Source organism: Chiloscyllium punctatum, chromosome 7 (genome assembly GCF_047496795.1).
Source record: "Chiloscyllium punctatum isolate Juve2018m chromosome 7, sChiPun1.3, whole genome shotgun sequence".
Lineage (NCBI taxonomy): Eukaryota > Metazoa > Chordata > Chondrichthyes > Orectolobiformes > Hemiscylliidae > Chiloscyllium > Chiloscyllium punctatum.
The window spans coordinates 88,146,461-88,163,654 of NC_092745.1; the positions used below are offsets into that span (position 1 = coordinate 88,146,461).

The following is a 17,194-nucleotide window of genomic DNA, read 5'->3' on the forward strand; positions in this document are numbered from 1 at the left end:
TTGTACAATGTACTGTTCCTGTGACTGGGCCTGGTTTTCCAAGGCTGGGCCAGGACTCCACGGAGACTAAACACCTGTGTACTGTGGGGTGTGTGTTTGCTACCTTCAGGAGTGGACTCTGCCCTTGGTTGTTTGGAGTGGACTCTTTTTCTGACAATGCACATTGTATACTGGAGTGGACTCTTCCTTGAAATAGATTCTATATTTTGAAGACTGCATAGATTCGGACTGTGTACCAGAAAGGACTTTGTTTATTGGCAATTAACTGTATTGTGGTGTTTCCTGGGTCTATCACCTGTACTGTCTTGTGTGTCCCTGGGTCTGGCAGGCCTTGCTGTGAGCTGAGAGGCTCATGGATCGTCCTGAAAGCTGTCACCTCGAGAGCCAGAGGGTGGGTAGGCCATCCTGTGAACCTGAAGGTTGGTAGGCTGTCCTGAAAGTTGGGTGGTAGGCTACCCTGGTGCCAGTTGCCCTGAGAGCGAGATGGTGGGTAGGCCGTTCTGAGCACTGTCATCCCGAGAAGGGGTAATCAGGACAGGCTGTCCTAGAGGTGGTCGAAAGGTGTGTCAGAGCAGCAGAGAGCCAAAACTTCCTCTACTTCTGAGACACAGTTTCACTTGGCTGTTAGGGAAGCGGAGGAATCTGATTTTTGAAGAGGTTGAAATGACCGGTAGAGGCATGCCATTATGGGTTAACCCTGAATGAGATGCTGAGAGACCATTTGATATGTGGCATTGTTGATGTAGCTATGCAGAAGCACCCACTAGATAAAGCCTAACTGGACTTCAAGCCAGCATTACAACTGCCTTTGTCATTAGAAAATGCAGCAAGTCAAACAACAAGGCATCCCAATGGAAGTGGAATTCTTCACCTATGCAGGCAGCATCAGGAGGTGGAGGAGTCAATGTTTTGCGTATAACTGCAGCCCTGAAGAAGGGTTATACTTGAAATGTTGACTTCTGCACATCCTGATGCTGCCTGGCTTGCAGAGTTCTGCTAGCATCCTGTTGTCAAATTTGGATTCCAGCATCTGCAGGTTTTATGCCTTCTTCACCTATCCGACTGAGCTTCGGGAATACTGCTTCAGTGTAGACAATTGCAGAGCCTCAAGTGAGCCATATCCTGAGCAGAGGGGCCTAAGAACCCCCTACTGTACAGCCCTAAACAAAGTGGCTAAAAAGTTCTTCAGGATCTGGACCAGCAAAGCCATTGTAGTTGCTGCTGGTAAGTAGACATAGGACTCCTTTGCTATCTTACGAGTAAGATGATTTGTAGGGCAAAGTTAGGACTGCAGATGCTCGAAATCAGAGTGGTGCAGGAAAAGCACAGCAGGTCATGGAGCATCCAAGGAGCAGGAAAATTGAAGTTTCGGTCAAAAGATCTTCATCAGCTCCCGATCTAAGAAGACTTGTAGGCTAGTACCCAGGAGTGCAAATCCTGGAAAGTCACCTGACATGTGGGTTGGAATAATTAAATTGCTGAGCATCATCCAAATCGGAACGGATTAAAATGAATATTTGGTTAAATGGTCACCCAGTTTCCATGGAGGTCAATACTAGCAAGCTGTATTTGTGATTGTAGAATCTATCTTTAACAAGATTTGCTTGGGTCTCCAACCCCTAAGTTTGTGCAAGACTTAAGCCATACTGAGAACATACAGTGGTAAACTGTTGCAGATTAACGGTTTGACTTTGGTTCTAATCTCCTATAAGAAGCAGTTGGTACAGTTACAACAGATGGTAGTAAAATGCTTGCACCCAAGCTTATTTGGGCAGAATTAGTTGAGAAAGATTCACTTAAATCGACTCAACATTTTTTTGATCAGAAAATGGCTGCCTCAGTGAAGTCTGAGTGAAATACCCAGGATTACTTCAGGAAGGGCTAGGGACTATCAAAGGGACCAAAGCCACTTTAAGTGTAGACCAGGAAGCAATTCTGCGATTTTGCAAGGCCTGCCCAGTAGCATTTGCCTTATGGATAAGGCTGGAGAGTGAAGGAATCATCAAACCAGTGCAGTTTGCAGAATGGGCAACACCAGTCACACTGGTCATGAAGCCTGACGGCTCAGTTCACCTTGTGGGGATTTTAAAGAAACAGTAAACCTCTCTTCTCGCAGCTGGATAAATACCTGATCCCTCGCATAGGGGACTTAGATACAAAGTTTACAAAGTGGGACATGAGTCACGCTTACCTGAAATTATGGCTGAATGAGCAGTCCTAGAAGCATGCTACAATTAGTATCCATAAGGGTTCACATTAATTTACAGGATTGTCATTTGGGGTATCATCAACCTGTGTCCTTTTCCAGTGGACCATGGAGAAGATTTTACAAGGGCTAGCCCAGGTTGCCATTAATCTGGAAGACATACCAATAACAGGGAAGGCCAATAAAGAGCATATGGGGAACTTGGACATAGAGCTTAAACCTTTCTCCCAGGCAGGCATACTCCTTCAAAGGGAAAAATGTGTGTTTTCCCCCAGGCACCTTGTGACCTACTTGGGTTCGGAGCTGACAAAACTGGGTTATACCCGTTGGAAGACAGAGTGAAGGCAATTAAAAGACCCCCTGCTTCCACCGCAGCATAGGTCTTCCCTTGGGTTAGTGAATTATTACAGAAAATTCATTTGTAACCTAGCCTCCATCTTGTTACCCTTACACCTGAAATTGAAACCGGGTTAGCCTTGGAAATGGTCACACAGCCACGAAGTAGCCTTTAGGGAAGTGAAAGAGCAGCTACTGTTGTCTAAGGTGTTGGCCCACTATGCTCGGAAGCAAGAGGTAGTGTTAACATGCAAAGCCTTCCCATATGGTACCGGGGTAGTATTAGACCACTGGTAGCCCAACAGAGAGGAATGCCCAATAGTATGTGCTTCCTAGACTCTGACTGATGCTGAATGCAAATATGCCCAGATCAAGAAGAAAGGTTTGGTGGCCATCTTTGATGTGAGGAAGTCCCATCAGTGCCTTTACAGACAGAAATTTATCATAGTAAGAGGCACAAACACCTGCTAGGCTACTGAAGAAAGCAATGTGACCCATAGCTTCTGATGGAATTCAGCGTTGGCCCCTTATTCTCAGCATGCACAGTTAGAACACTGAACAGGAAGCCAAGTGGCTAATGTGGATGCCTTGAACCACCTTCCACTGGCAGATACTCCACTGGTGGTGCCCTCCCTGGAACAGTCTGTTCTGGTTTTAAACTTCTTGGAAACCCTGTTGACAATATTCGCCTGTGGATGCAAATATATCCTGTCCTAGTGATACTAAAACAGCGGGTGGTAATGGAGAAAAGAGTTGGGCCATTGCAGCCAGGATTGAAACCTTTCTGGACCCAGCAAGACCAGATCAACCTACAGGACAGCATATTACTATGGGGAGCAAGGATGATTGTCCGGAGTAAAGGTCACTGTCAGATACTGGCTAAACTCCACCAGGGCCATCCAGGGGTTTCCAAGATGAAGATGCCAGCAAGAAGCCATGTCTGGTGGCCGGGGTTGGATACCGACACAACTGCCTTGGTGGGGTAATGCCCAGAGTGCCAACAGGGACAAAAATTGCCACCAGTGGTGGCCCCACATTCAGAGAATGGCCAGGGAAACCCTGGATTCAGTTGAATGTCTAATATGCCAATCCTTTCATGATCTCAACCTTCCTGGTCATTGTGAAGGGGGAGAAGGGTGAAACGGCAGCAGGAACGCCAACGCCGGCCACATGCCTCCTCTCAGCAAGAGAGACCATTTAATTCAGGGGATGAGGTTTAGTGCCAGAACCATGGAAATAACTCTGTATGGGTATCAGGCAAGGTTGTTGAGAGGGTCAGGTCCTGTCATGTACAAAAGATTGGGTAGGTGATACAGTCCCCTGAACAAACATGTGGGCCAGCTGAAAGCTATTACCCTGCAAACAGGCAGGAGCAGGGCATACCTGGCCCCTCAGAACAGCCAGAAGGCTTGTCAGAAACCATAGGTTCTTCCCCCTGCTAGTGTTCAGGAATCCTCATAGTCCAAGAAGGATGCAGCCTCGATACTGTTACAACCGCAAGAAGAGAAAGAAACTCCAGCCAGATGTTCCAGATGCAAGAGATGCACTATGGTCCGATACATGCTGCCTGTGACAGATTCTGTGTCAGATAAACCGGACCTGGGATGAAAATGTCACAAAAACAGCTCCAAGAGAAAGACCAAGCCTATATCCTGGACTTAGTGGAGGAGGGATGTAGTGATTGGAACCAGTTGGAACTTGTTGACTACGAGATCCTTGATTGAGGTTCTTAACCTGGGCCAATCAGGAAAGCCCTGGCTGGTCAATATAACCAGGAGATTAGAATCTTCTCAGTTGAGGACTAACTCAGAGTTGCTGGTTATAGCCAGTGTACTTTTTCTGTAAACAAAAGATGACTTGGTGATAGGATACTGGCCTCTGTACTTAGTTCAGCCACCTAACACAGAACATTGCTAATGTACAGATGTATTTCCTCTCCAACCCATTCCCAACTGCTGAACAGTGCATACCCTTGCTGCATAGAGCAGGCTTGATCCCAGCTGCTAAAATCCTTCATGTAGAAAGAAACATATACTTAATTGAGATGTCAACTTTTGCACAGCTCATCAAACCAATAGGGCCAGATTTTGGAGTTAGTAGGGAATAACCATCAATTATTCATATAATTAACTTGCACCTAAATTTTGAGAAGTTTTGGACTAGAAGTTCTTGTCAGTCTACTATCCAAGAAGTACAAACCAGAAAGTATCTGGGAGATGTGTAAACAGGGAAAACAACCTAACCAATTAGTTGAATTGTGAAAGAGCAGTGTAGTATCTAACGTGGAAGATTGAACTCCATCTCAAATCAGGTACAGAAAGCAAAATAAAGAGTAGAAAAGAAACGCTAGATTTTCAAAGAATGACAAAAGAAATAGAAAGAAAAACACTGCTGATAATTCCTGCTTTCTATTTGTATGTTTGGATTTCTTTAGGTTGGTGATGTCATTTCCTGTGGGAAAGTCACTTCCTGTTCCTGGCCACTCTCCACTACATCAAAGCCATCTCTGAAATGACTGCCAGATTACTCAGACCCCTTGGCATCACGATAGCCTACAAACCCACCAACACACTAAAACAGCAGCTAATAAACTTGAAAGACTCTTGACAGACAACAAGTAAAACTAATATCATTTACAAAATACTGTGCAAGGACTGTAACAAACACTACATTAGACAAACAGGCAGAAAACTAGCCATCAGGATACATGAACACCAACTAGCCACAAAACGACATGACCCTCTCTCACTAGTATCCTTACACACAGATAAGGAAGGACACCACTTTGACTAGGACAACATATCCATCCTAGGACAAGCCAAACAAAGACATGCATGAGAATTCCTAGAAGCATGGCATTCCAACCTGAACTCTATCAACAAACACATCGAGTTAGACCCTATCTATCACCCCCTGAGAAAAAGAACAGGAAATGACTCCACCACAGGAAATGACATCACCCACCCAAAGAAACCCAAACATACAAATTGAGAGCAGGAATTATCAGCAATGCTTCGCCTGAGGCCCACTGACGATGTTACCTAGTAGGGTGATGAAACATCTGGAAGTGAACCTTCCAGCTCAGTGAACAAACCTACATCCAGAACCTCAACCTGAACTACAAATCTTCTCAAAACTCGCTAAGAAAGAAAAGGTTTAAATAAAAATATTTCAAATCTCCAACAATGAACATATGTGTGGTCAGTGCAAACTGTTTATGAATTTCCATGTAAATTTTTGTGTTCTTAATCACACCCGTATTTTTCTGCAAAATTGTGTCCTATTAAAAAATCATTCTATCCTGCTATTTATAGTAAACCACATGTGTAATTTTACATAAAATACAGATTCTAGCAGCACGCTTTATTACAGGTGAGATTAGATGTATATTTTTTGAAACTGAAATAAAATCTTTTCAAAATTACTCCATTCTGAACACAGATGGTACAAAATCTCAGCCAATATTTTATAAAACAAATCAAACTAGTAACACACATGGTGATATTGAACCAAAGAAGCAGCTTAATTTTATCTGCAATAAAATTAGTGGATGCTCACCTCACTTTCTATTTGTCGAAGGTCATATGGACATTCCTTTATTATTGAAGTTGTTGAGAACTCCAGTCTGGGAGCTATACCCTGAAACAGAAAAAACACAGATGATATCAGAGACAAGAATCTCTCTTTCTGAAACTGGCTCATGCAGGAGAACAAAACCATTGGATTGTCAGAGTGTCTGTCATTACTCTCATTGCAATTATCCCCTTTATTCAAATTTCTCCAATACAGAAGATCATAAGGTCAAAGTTTGAATTGCCGCTCCAAGGCTTGAATATTAGATTCACACTTGAGTGCAGTGCTGAGGCAATGTGACATTGTCAGGTGTGTTATCTTTAAAATGAAACATCAAATCAAGGTGCCAATACCTAATTAATCACTCATTTCAAGATGGTGGAGACAGCAAAGTTGGATGTATTCGGGTTCTTGAGCTCATCCACTCCCTCTCACATGACTAACTGCTTCCTTCATTTTTTTATATTTTATTTTCCTCATTTAATTTTTGAATAAAATTCATTTTTTCTTTTTGTGGCTGTGGTGGTGGAGAGAGGTTGCAGGGAGCTGTTCAGTCCATTCCTCATGGCCATGGTGGTCGCGGCTTGAGCAACTGTTCCAGCATTGATGGATTGCAGTTGGTTCTTTCCCTTTTGCGTTTTGGCAGGATCTGCAACAATGGCAGAGTGAATGATTCCTTGATCCTCGGGATTTAATTTAGACAATCCATCAGTCCTTGGAAGTAGAGAGTGTGCCCTGTCCTTGGGAATTGGGATAGTCTCCGGGGTAAGGCAGCAGGTGGAGTATGAGAGGTAAAATAGTGTCTTTGGCAGAGGTAACATTCTGGGTCTGATCCGGGGCTGCTTCAGCTTTTTCCTTGGTGTTTGTGGCATCAGGAAGCTTTGGTAGCTATTGAATAAGGTGGCATCCTATAGCCACTTATGAAATCAAGAAGTGTGGTTGAAACAAAAAAATGAAGTTTGTCTTAACTTTGTATGCATTATTTCTTTGTAAAAATAATTTATGTAATTAAAATGGTGCCAGATTAATTATGGTGACATACATACTTTACAGTCTTTTTCATAAATACATGCAACAGTAAATTACTATTGTGTGTGTGTATATATATATATATATATAAATATATATATATATATATATAAGATGCTCTCTATAAAACTTGGTAAACTTCTGCAGAATGCAGAATTACTAATGCAACATTCTAACATTTTTAAATGTAAAAAGAAGCAGTTTCCTCTGAAACTACAGCAAGATTCCCCCTTTTTTAAGTAATACATTGAAACGTACATTTTTATTGTAAATAAAAAGAGGAATCTCATAGATGTAACCTCACGTGGCAACTTAAAATTTATGAGGGGTATCTCATCCATGTTCCATATCTCTGCCCTCAAACCCGCATCCCCCACCCCTCCAACCGCAACAAGGACAGAACCCCGCTGGTTCTCACCTTCCACTCCACCAACCTCCAAATAAACTGTATCATCTGCCAACATTTCTGCCACCTACAAACGGACCCCGGGGATATATTTCCCTCCCTCCCCCCCCCCCCCACCCTGGTTAGGTCCACACCCCCCAATAACCTACCCTCCCCTCCTGGCACCTTCCCCTGCCACTGCAGGAATTGCGAAACCTGCGCCACCCACCCCCCCATCCACCTCACTTCCATCCAAGGCCCCAAAAAAGCCTTTGACATCCATCCAAGTTTCACCTGCAGTTCCATAAATGTCACTTTTGTATCCGTTGCTCCTGATGTGGTCTCCTTTACATTGGGAAGACTGGACGCCTTTTCACACAGCGCTTTAGGGAACATCTCTGGGACACCCGCACCAATCAAACCCACCACCCTGTGGCCGAACATTTCAACTCCCCATCCCACTCTACCGAGGACATGCAGGTACTGGGCCTCCTCCCTCGCCACCCGATACCTGGAGGAAGAACTTCTGCCTTGGAACACTTCAACTCCTGGGCATCAATGTAGACTTCACCTGTTTCCTCACTTCCCCTCCCCTGACCTTATCCCAGTTCCAATTTTTCAGTTCAGCATCATCCTCATGACCTGTCCTACCTTCCAATCTACCTTCCCATCTATCCGCTCCACTCTCCTCTCCGCCCTATCACCTTTATCCGCACCTCCATCCACCTTTGCCAGTAGTGTTAGGTGCAGGGGTAAATGTAGGGGAATGGTCTCAGAGGGTCGGTGTGCACTTGTTGGGCTGAAGGGCCTGTTTCCACACTGTAAGTAGGGAATCTAATCTAATCTAATCTATTGCACTCTCAGCTACCTTCTCCCCAGCCCCAGCCCCAGCCCCAGCCCCACCCCCTCCCATTTACCTCTCCACCCTGGAAGCTCCAAGCCTCATTCCTGATGAAGGGCTCCTGCCCGAAAAGTCAATTTTCCTGCTCCTCGGATGCTGCCTGACCTGCTGTGCTTTTCCTGCACCACTCTAATCTTGTCTCTGATCTCCAGTTTTCACTTTCGCCTACATAAGATACTGGCACAATGGTCACCAACTGATTAGATAGATATTAGTTATCAAATTAAAAATATATTTCTTTTCTACTCTAAGCAATTACTGAAGAGAAACAGAGGAGGCAGCACTAATATGGACTGAGGTGGATGAAACATGCACATTTATGTTCTTTTGCTGATGGTAAAATATCATTTATTGAAAATTTCTGTTAGAAGTCCAATTGTATACATAGTTACTGCTATGTTTCTGTTGTAGAGAGTCATATTTCAATCTCATTTCAAAGAATCACAGAATGGTTACTGTACATTAGGAAGTCATTCTAACTCAACGTGTTTATACCAGCTCTCTGCAAGAGTAATTCAGCTAGTCCCTGTTTCTTGCCCTTCTTGGCAGATAATTATTAATTCCCTTTTATCCTGACACTTTTGGTTCCAGTTGATCTGACTCTGCTCTCTTCTTGCCCGATTGAAGTCAAATTTCTAACAATTGATTATTCTTACTTTGGATTGACCATGTTATTTTCTATCATCATCCTAAACTTCACGGTGCAATAACCATTGACCCCTAAATGCTCCCCCACTTTCACTTGATTTACTCAGCTAGCCTCAATACCAAGAACCAGACCTGTCAGTGTGAAAGGGAAAATAGACAGTAGAGGTTCTGAAGAAGGGTCTCTGAATGCAAAACGTTATTTCTGATTTCTTTCCATTGATGCTGCCAGACCTGCTGAGACTTCCCAGTAATTTCTGTTTTTGTTTCAGAATTCCAGCATCTGCAGTTCTTTTGTTTTTTAGGCAATAGGAGGGACTACTGTGGGGAGAGGGGTTGGGATCTGTATAGCTTTCTTATAACAAGTTCACGTTAGCAGAACGGGATGTGGACATATAATAGTGAAATTGGATAATATACTCATGAGTATTAGCTTGAATATGATTGAATAATATAGACAAGTGTACTCACTTGGAATCTGAACAATGTGAACATGACTGGGTAAACAAAGAAACCTGAGTATCATCTGGCTTAAAATGAAATAAGGAGTTAATACTCACCTTTCAGTGGTGCTGTGATTCAGATCTGTCCATGAAAGCAGACAATCATTTTGCAAGTACTTATTTACACTCACTCACTAGTCATCTTGCTGGAACAGAGGCCCAATAGGACTGGTCTGAACCTTGGGCCTGGGACTCAAGTTCCTTTATGAGTTCTTTTAGCATGAACAGAGTGAAAGACATAATTTTAACAGGTGTATACAACCTGGGTGGGACCCAGGTCTGCCACTAACAGGAGCCAGTTGGAGTGTGCTGGTGAATCCCAGGTGAGACCCAGATATTCAAACTACACATAGGACTGAGATCAGGCTATATGTGGCGTCTGGGATGCAAGACATCCTGAAGATGGCCAAGTTAAGGACTCGGAAGTTAACGAATTCCCAAGGTTGGTAGACAACCTCAGGCAGCATGTGTGCGCATGCACAAGCAAAATCAAAGACCCAAGGTCAATCAGCAGACCTCAGGTACGTGAATACTAATGAAACAAATTATCAAAATAAAAGTATAGAACAAAAAAAAATACAAGTGGGAAACATTGCACTTACTCACTAAATAAATAAACATTGCAAATCAAGGACATAAGTGTCACAGATCAGAAAGGTCCTTTAAATTAAATAAAATCAGAAAATTCTGGAGAAACTCTCAACTGAAAAAGAGTCATCAGACCTGAAACTTTAACTCTGCTTTCTCTCCACAGTTGCTGAGTTTCTCCAGCAATATCTGTTTTTGTTTCAGATTTCCAGCACATGCAGTTCTTTTCTTTAGTGGTTTCCTTAGACTGAGTTTGACTTATGATTTTTAAAAAATGGTCTTGAAAGGAATGGCAAAACTCTGGGGAGGAGAGGATCTATGTTACTTTATGTTGCGCAAAAACATGGGAAGTTTATAGATAAAAATGAAAAAAGGTAAACAGCAAAGAATAGTGAAACAGGAAATTACTGAGACTAACAGACTGCGTTGACAACTAATGGTGAGGGAACCAAGAGGGGAAAAACATACTTGGCCCTATCCTCATTAATCTGTCAACTTTATACACATCTATTTATGACAGTATTGGTAAGGGTGATCACTGCAGTCCTTGTGGAGATAAAGTCCCATCTTCACATTGAGAATACCTTCTATCATGTTGTGTGGCACTATCGCCATGCTAAATGGGACAGACTTCGAATAGATCTAGCAACTCAAGACTAGGCGTTCATGAGGTGCTGTGGGCCATCAGCTGCCCCAGAATTGTATTCCAGTACATTCTGCATCATGGCCTAGCATATCCCCCACTCAACCATTACCACCAAGACAGTCGATCAACCCTGGATCAATGGAGAACGCAAAAGGGCATGCCAAGAGCAGCATCAGGTCTCCCTACAAGTAAGGTGTCAAGCTGGTGAACCTACCAAACAGGACTACTTGTACGCCAAGGAGCATAAGCAGCAAGTGACAGATAGAACTAAGTGATCGCACAACCAAGGAATCAGACCTAAGCTCTACAGTCCTGGCACACGCAGTCACGAACAACTCACTGGAGGAAAAAGCTTCACAAATATCCTCATCCTCAATAATGGAACAGCTCAGCAATCAGTGGAAACGATAAGGCATTTGCATCAGCCAAAATTACCGAATGGGTGATCCATCTCGGCCCCTTCCAGTAGTCCCCAGCATCATAGATACCAGTCTTCAGGCAATTTGATTCACTCCACATGATGTCACGGAACATTTGGAGATTAGATTAGATTACTTACAGTGTGGAAACAGGTGCTTCAGCCCAACAAGTCCACACCGACCCGCCGAAGCGCACCCACCCATACCAATTCCCCTACATTTACCCTTTACCTAACACTACGGGCAATTTTAGCGTGGCCAATTCACCTAACCTGCACATTTTTGGACTGTGGGAGGAAACTGGAGCACCCGGAGGAAACCCACGCAGACACAGGGAGAATGTGCAAACTCCACACAGTCAGTCGCCTGAGGCGGGAACTGAACCCGGGTCTCTGGCGCTGTGAGGCAGCAGTGCTAACCACTGTGCCACCGTGCCGCCCAGAAATATTGGATAGTGCAAAGGCTATGGGCCCTGACAAAATTCTGTCAATAGAACTGAAGAATTGTGACGCTAGCCAAGCTCTTCCAGTACAGTTACAACATTGGCAACTACCTGACAATTGCCCAGATGCATCCTGGAGACAAAAAGCAGGACAAATCCAACCCGGCTAATTACCCCCTCACCAGTATACTCTTGATCATCAGTAAAATAATGGAAGGTGCCATCAACAGTGCTATCAAGCAGTATCTGCTCTGTAATGCCCAGTTTGGGTTTCACCAGGGCCACTCAGCTCCTAACCTCATTATAGCCTTGGTTCAGACATGGACAGAAGATCTGAATTCCAGAGGTGAGATGGCAGTAATAGCCCTTGACATCACGGCTGCATTCAACTCAGTGTGGCATCAAGGGCCCCTAGTAACACTGGAAGCAATGAGTGTCGGGGAAAATTCTCTGCTGGTTGCAGTCATTCCCACACTTGAGAAGATGATTGTGTCTGTTGGAGGTCAGTTCTCTCAGCTCCAGGATATCTCTGCAGGAGTTCTTCAGAGTAGTGTCCTTGGACCAACCATCTTCAACTGCTTCATCAATGACCTTCCCTCCATTATAAGGTCAGAAGTGGAGAAGTAGGCTGAATATTGCACAATGTTCAGCACAATTCATGACTCCTCAGATACGAAAGCACCCCGTGTTCTAATGCAATTAGCTTTGGACAATATCCAGGCTTGGGCTGACAAGTAACATTCGCGTCACACAAATGCAGACAATGACCATCTCTTATAAGAGACAATCGAACAACTGTCCCTTGACAATCAATAGTGTTACCATCACTGAATCCCCCACTATCAATATTATTGGGGTTACCATTGGAATCACCTCATAAGCACAGTGTCTTTGAGCCTTCTGAAACATTCTCTTTACCTTGCAATGATCTCTGAAACCAAAATCACTACCCCGTCTCGGTTTGTTTATTTCCTAGCTTTCCTGAAAACCTTGTAACCAGGAATATTTAAAACCTAGATCTGCCCTTCCTTAAGACAGATCTCCATTTTGCCACAACATTATAATCCCAGAAGGCAGTCATAACGGGCGGACAATTTCAATAGAAAAAAAAGAGTTCCATTTGGTCAACATAGAAGTCATCTGTTATCATCAGTATGACATCTTTGAGATCTATATCAGGTACCCATGGCATGAAAACTGCCAAGAAACTGATAACTCTTGGATCCCTGCTTCATTTCAAAGGCCAGATGCCTTACAAGGATGGCTGCAGGGAGTCTACGGCTACCTTCTGCAACCATGGATGATAGCTCCATTACACTTCCAACTGAGACAAAATCAGAGATAGAATACAGCCCATTCTTCCACAATGGCTATCATGGAGGCGATGAAAGGCCACCTAAAAATTAGATTCCAATGTTTGAACAGGTGTAGGGGTCCTTGCAGTACCCTCCAGATAGTGTGCCATATAATCTTTACACAACAGAAACAGGCAAAGAGTGAATGTGAGGAATGCTGAAGATTGCGGAAAGTGGCAAAAGTTTTCTCGGGAGCAAGATGAGGACGTTAAACAGTATGAACGTCACTGAAAGTGTGATGTAGTGGTGCAGTGTCAGCTGTAACAAACCAGACAGCATTTAATTGACATTTACTTCCAATGGATGTGAGTTGGGTGAAGTTTTCATTGATTGAGTGTAAATATGTTGTTAGTAGGAAGGCAAGCAACCCCTGTTTAGACTCAGAAGCAAATGCAGGTTTTATTGCTTGTTGCTTTCTTCACTTTTCCCGTTGTTTTATAAAAGTTAAGATTAACAATTGTTTGAAGATTTTAAAATCTGTGATGTTCCCATATTCAACAATGACAAGATGTCACTACACTGGGTGTTAGGGAAAGATTAGCATTCCTTCAGAAAGAGTTCTAACATGGGGTGGCATTAAAGATAGTGTCAATAGTTTCACTTTGCAGTTACAAAGTAGTAGCTGCAGTTATAATGTTAGTTAATTAGACAGTGATGATGTAAACTGGCAACATATTTATGAATGGAATCCTTTGTGTCCAATGAAATATCACCCGTGCCACCTATACCTCCTCAGCTTTTCTTTCTTGTTATCCTCCCATTCCGGCTGTAAAGGATTAATCCTGGCTGGCGGCCTAGTGCTCAGCTGGGCTCTAAATATACCATGGGAGGAACAAATCTAGAAGGACCCTGGAGCAGTGACTACTTCCACCACTAGAGAGTGCATGATAGTATGACTGTAGTGCCATGGAGGTATAGTGCATACATAATAAATGAGCAGTGGAGAATTGCACAAGCTATCTCACTAGAGCTCATGGAAAGAAACTCTTCTTGAAACTCCTCGAAATTGACATTTGGTAACATGCAGTCTAACATTTTATATCAACTTATAGTAAATTAATCATCAGTGCACTATAAACATGAACATTTAACTAAATTTAGATCAAACAGCAATAAGAAGCTGCAATGCCAACTCTGTCATGTCTCAAATGAATGCCTCACTATAGTTAACATGTTTTGTACAGGATTGTGTCAATCATATGACTATGAATGGCTCATATCGATTCTTTCAATGTCTATCAAAAGCAAAACAACATAGCACCTAGTATTTCACAATATCAGCTTCCAATCTACCAGCTAACCTTAGGTCACAGACATCAAAGCATTGCTGCTGAACTGTGGCAGTGCTGATACAATCACAATCATCTCAATGGCACAATCTTCAAAAATGATAATTTTCTTACACTTAAAGCTGCAGCCTGTACTTAACCTAGACTCACTTCAACAACATATTTCAATGCACACAGAACAATCTGTCAAAATAAGTCATTAATTTGGTGATCAAATGTGATTATTAAAAATCTTTTGTTAGAAAAGCAATGCAGGCAAAATATGGTTTGCAATACAAGGTATACAAAATAGACAATACATCTGCAACATGTACCCAAAACAGCCATGTTGCTCACTCCAAGATCGGATGCAAATAGCAACCAAATACGCTGATGTAGCTTCTCAAAGATGTACTGCAGAAATTCACCAAGGCTCTTTAGATGGCACGTTCCTAACCCTCAATCACTTCCCTCCAGAAAGTTATGGGCAGCAAATACATGGGAGTGCCATCATCTGCAAGTTCCCCTCCAAGTCACTCACCTTCCTGACTTGGAAATATATTGCCGTTCCTTCAGTGTCCTTGGGTTAGTATACTGGAACTCTTGTGCTAATGCATTGTGGGTTTACCTATAGCATATGGATTACAGCAGTCAAGTAGGCAGCTCACCACTACCTTCTCAAGGGCAAATAAGGATGGACAATAAATATAGGCCCAGCTAGCGACAAATCCCTTGAATGCCTTTTTTATAAAATCATCTGGTTCGAATGCTAAGTTCATATAAGCGTTGATCAGGAGTGCTGAGGAGGGGTTGGTTCATGGAATGGTTTGAAAACAGACCCACATTGTAGTCTGCAGTCAGGATATTTTCTATTTTGTCTGGCTCTGCAATAAGTTAAGGAAAAATAAAGAAATTCATCAGTTCTTCAACAATCTCCAGTGAACTCTTTCAACCAAAGGAGACCTAGAGCACCAGACAATGCACACGTGTTGTGCTCAGTTTCTGCCACATTTGATAGTCAGGTGCTAAATCAGGCCCTAGCTTAACATCATGAAAAGCCTTGATAGGTGTTTTAAGAAGAAAAATATTTGAAAGACTCAAACTGCCAATTATCACTTCGCTACCAATTTGTCACACCTCCAGAAGATTGAGGCCGAGAAACGGACTCTCCTTACCACCCACATGTAAATCTTTCACATACAAAATGCAAAATAAACAGGGGCAATGAATACGAGGGAAGAGTGGGGAAATCTGGAAAATATGCCAATGCATCAACTAATCTGTGAAAATAATTGTTAGTAACTTGATGTTCAGAACAGATTGTTAAAAACTCTGGCTTACAGTGGAATATAGATTTCTGATGGCGAGCTTTTTTAACAACGTCAAATGGCAACATGTCTGGAACATGTGCTCAAAGTTGTGAGATTCAGTCCAAAGCAATAACGAACATCAAGCCAAATAACTGAACAGTGTGTATTTAAAAGGTAGCACAACACAGATCTTCTGCTTTATTGAAAGCAGAGCATGTAGAAAACATTTATTTTCTCCGAATGTCTCAAGTTGTATTTTAGGGCTAAATGTTTAATGATCATGGATGGAGCAATTTGATTAAATGTCAGTTAGCACACATTCAGTTTGTAATAAGCACATAAACCCTGCCTGCAATATTAGACAGTTATGAAGTGAAGGGGCTACATGATGTTGGCTATTTACTTTTGTTTTGGAAAATAAACAGTAAAACCAAATATACCATTTTAAAAAAAAATCATTCAGGGATGTCAGAGATGCTGCAAGGTCAACATTTGTTCTCACTCCCACTGGCCTTGAGAAGATGGGGTTGACCATATAGTGTTGGTGCATCCATGGTGACAGTGAAGAGATAGTGGCGCATTTAAGAGACAGGATGGTGAATGATTTGGAAGGGAATATCTGGACAGTTGAGTTTTGATGTATGCACTGTTGTTGTTCTATGCGAGAAGGTCACTGAGAAGGAGGTCTTGTGGTACAGTGGCAATGTCCTTAACTCTGTGCCACAAGCTCCAGGTTTTCTCTTGGATGATGTCAAACATCTTGAATGTTACTAGACCTGGACTCATTGCACTTCTGATTTTTGTTTTGTAATGGTGGACAGGCAGTACAGGAGGTGAGTTACTAATCACAGAATTCCCAAACTCTGATTTATTTATATGGCTAATCCAGGTGAGTTATTATTGATGGTACTTTCCAGGATATTAATGGTGGGGGATTCAACAATAGTAACATCATTGACGATCAAAGTTAAGCTGGCTCTTGTATGGTGCAAATATTATTTGGCACATCTGCCTGCAAACCTGAATGTTGTCCAGGTCTGGGAACAAGTGACACTGTGGTACCAAAAATGTGATTGTACTGCAGGTGTTTGTCAGGCATGAAACATACACATAAGCTTCTAATATGGTAAGCAGGATAGAAACATAGAAATAGGAGGCAAGTAGGCCATTCGGCCCTTTGAGCCCTCTCTGTGGTTTTATTATGATCATCCAAATCAATATTCTGTTCCCACTTCCCCATTCCCTTTGATCCTTTTAGCCCTGCTATGTGTATTTTCAAGAAGGATTTGAAACTTTTTACAAGCTCGAAGTTTGCCACTTGACTTATTTGATCAAGGTGTTCCGCAAGCATCAATGGTACACACGAGAACTATTTAAAGTCGTGATCACAATATGCAAATTAATATTTTACATGTTATAAAACTTTTTTATGGTACTGCACCACCATGACCTACCACAGAAATAAACTCTTCAATCCACACCTTGTGTTAACACACAGGAAAGGTCCTTTATCTGTATTAAATAAAGGGACCATTCAGTATTTAGTTGCTGCTTTGTCATTTCAAGCAGGAGATGAAAGAACACAGCA

At 42.5% G+C, this 17,194-nt stretch overlaps 1 protein-coding gene across 3 annotated transcripts in view; it reads right to left on the bottom strand.

Moving 5' to 3' along the window:
- Positions 1-17,194, bottom strand: part of spata6 (spermatogenesis associated 6) — a 99,667-nt gene that overhangs the window by 58,923 nt on the left and 23,550 nt on the right. For all 3 annotated transcript variants that reach the window (XR_011961156.1, XM_072574257.1, XM_072574258.1), the window contains exon 6: positions 6,101-6,181. Coding sequence is in view for 2 of the 3 variants with exons in the window: in XM_072574257.1 (XP_072430358.1) it covers positions 6,101-6,181 (81 nt within the window). In the remaining variant the exon portion in view is untranslated. The remainder of the gene's footprint in view (positions 1-6,100; positions 6,182-17,194) is intronic.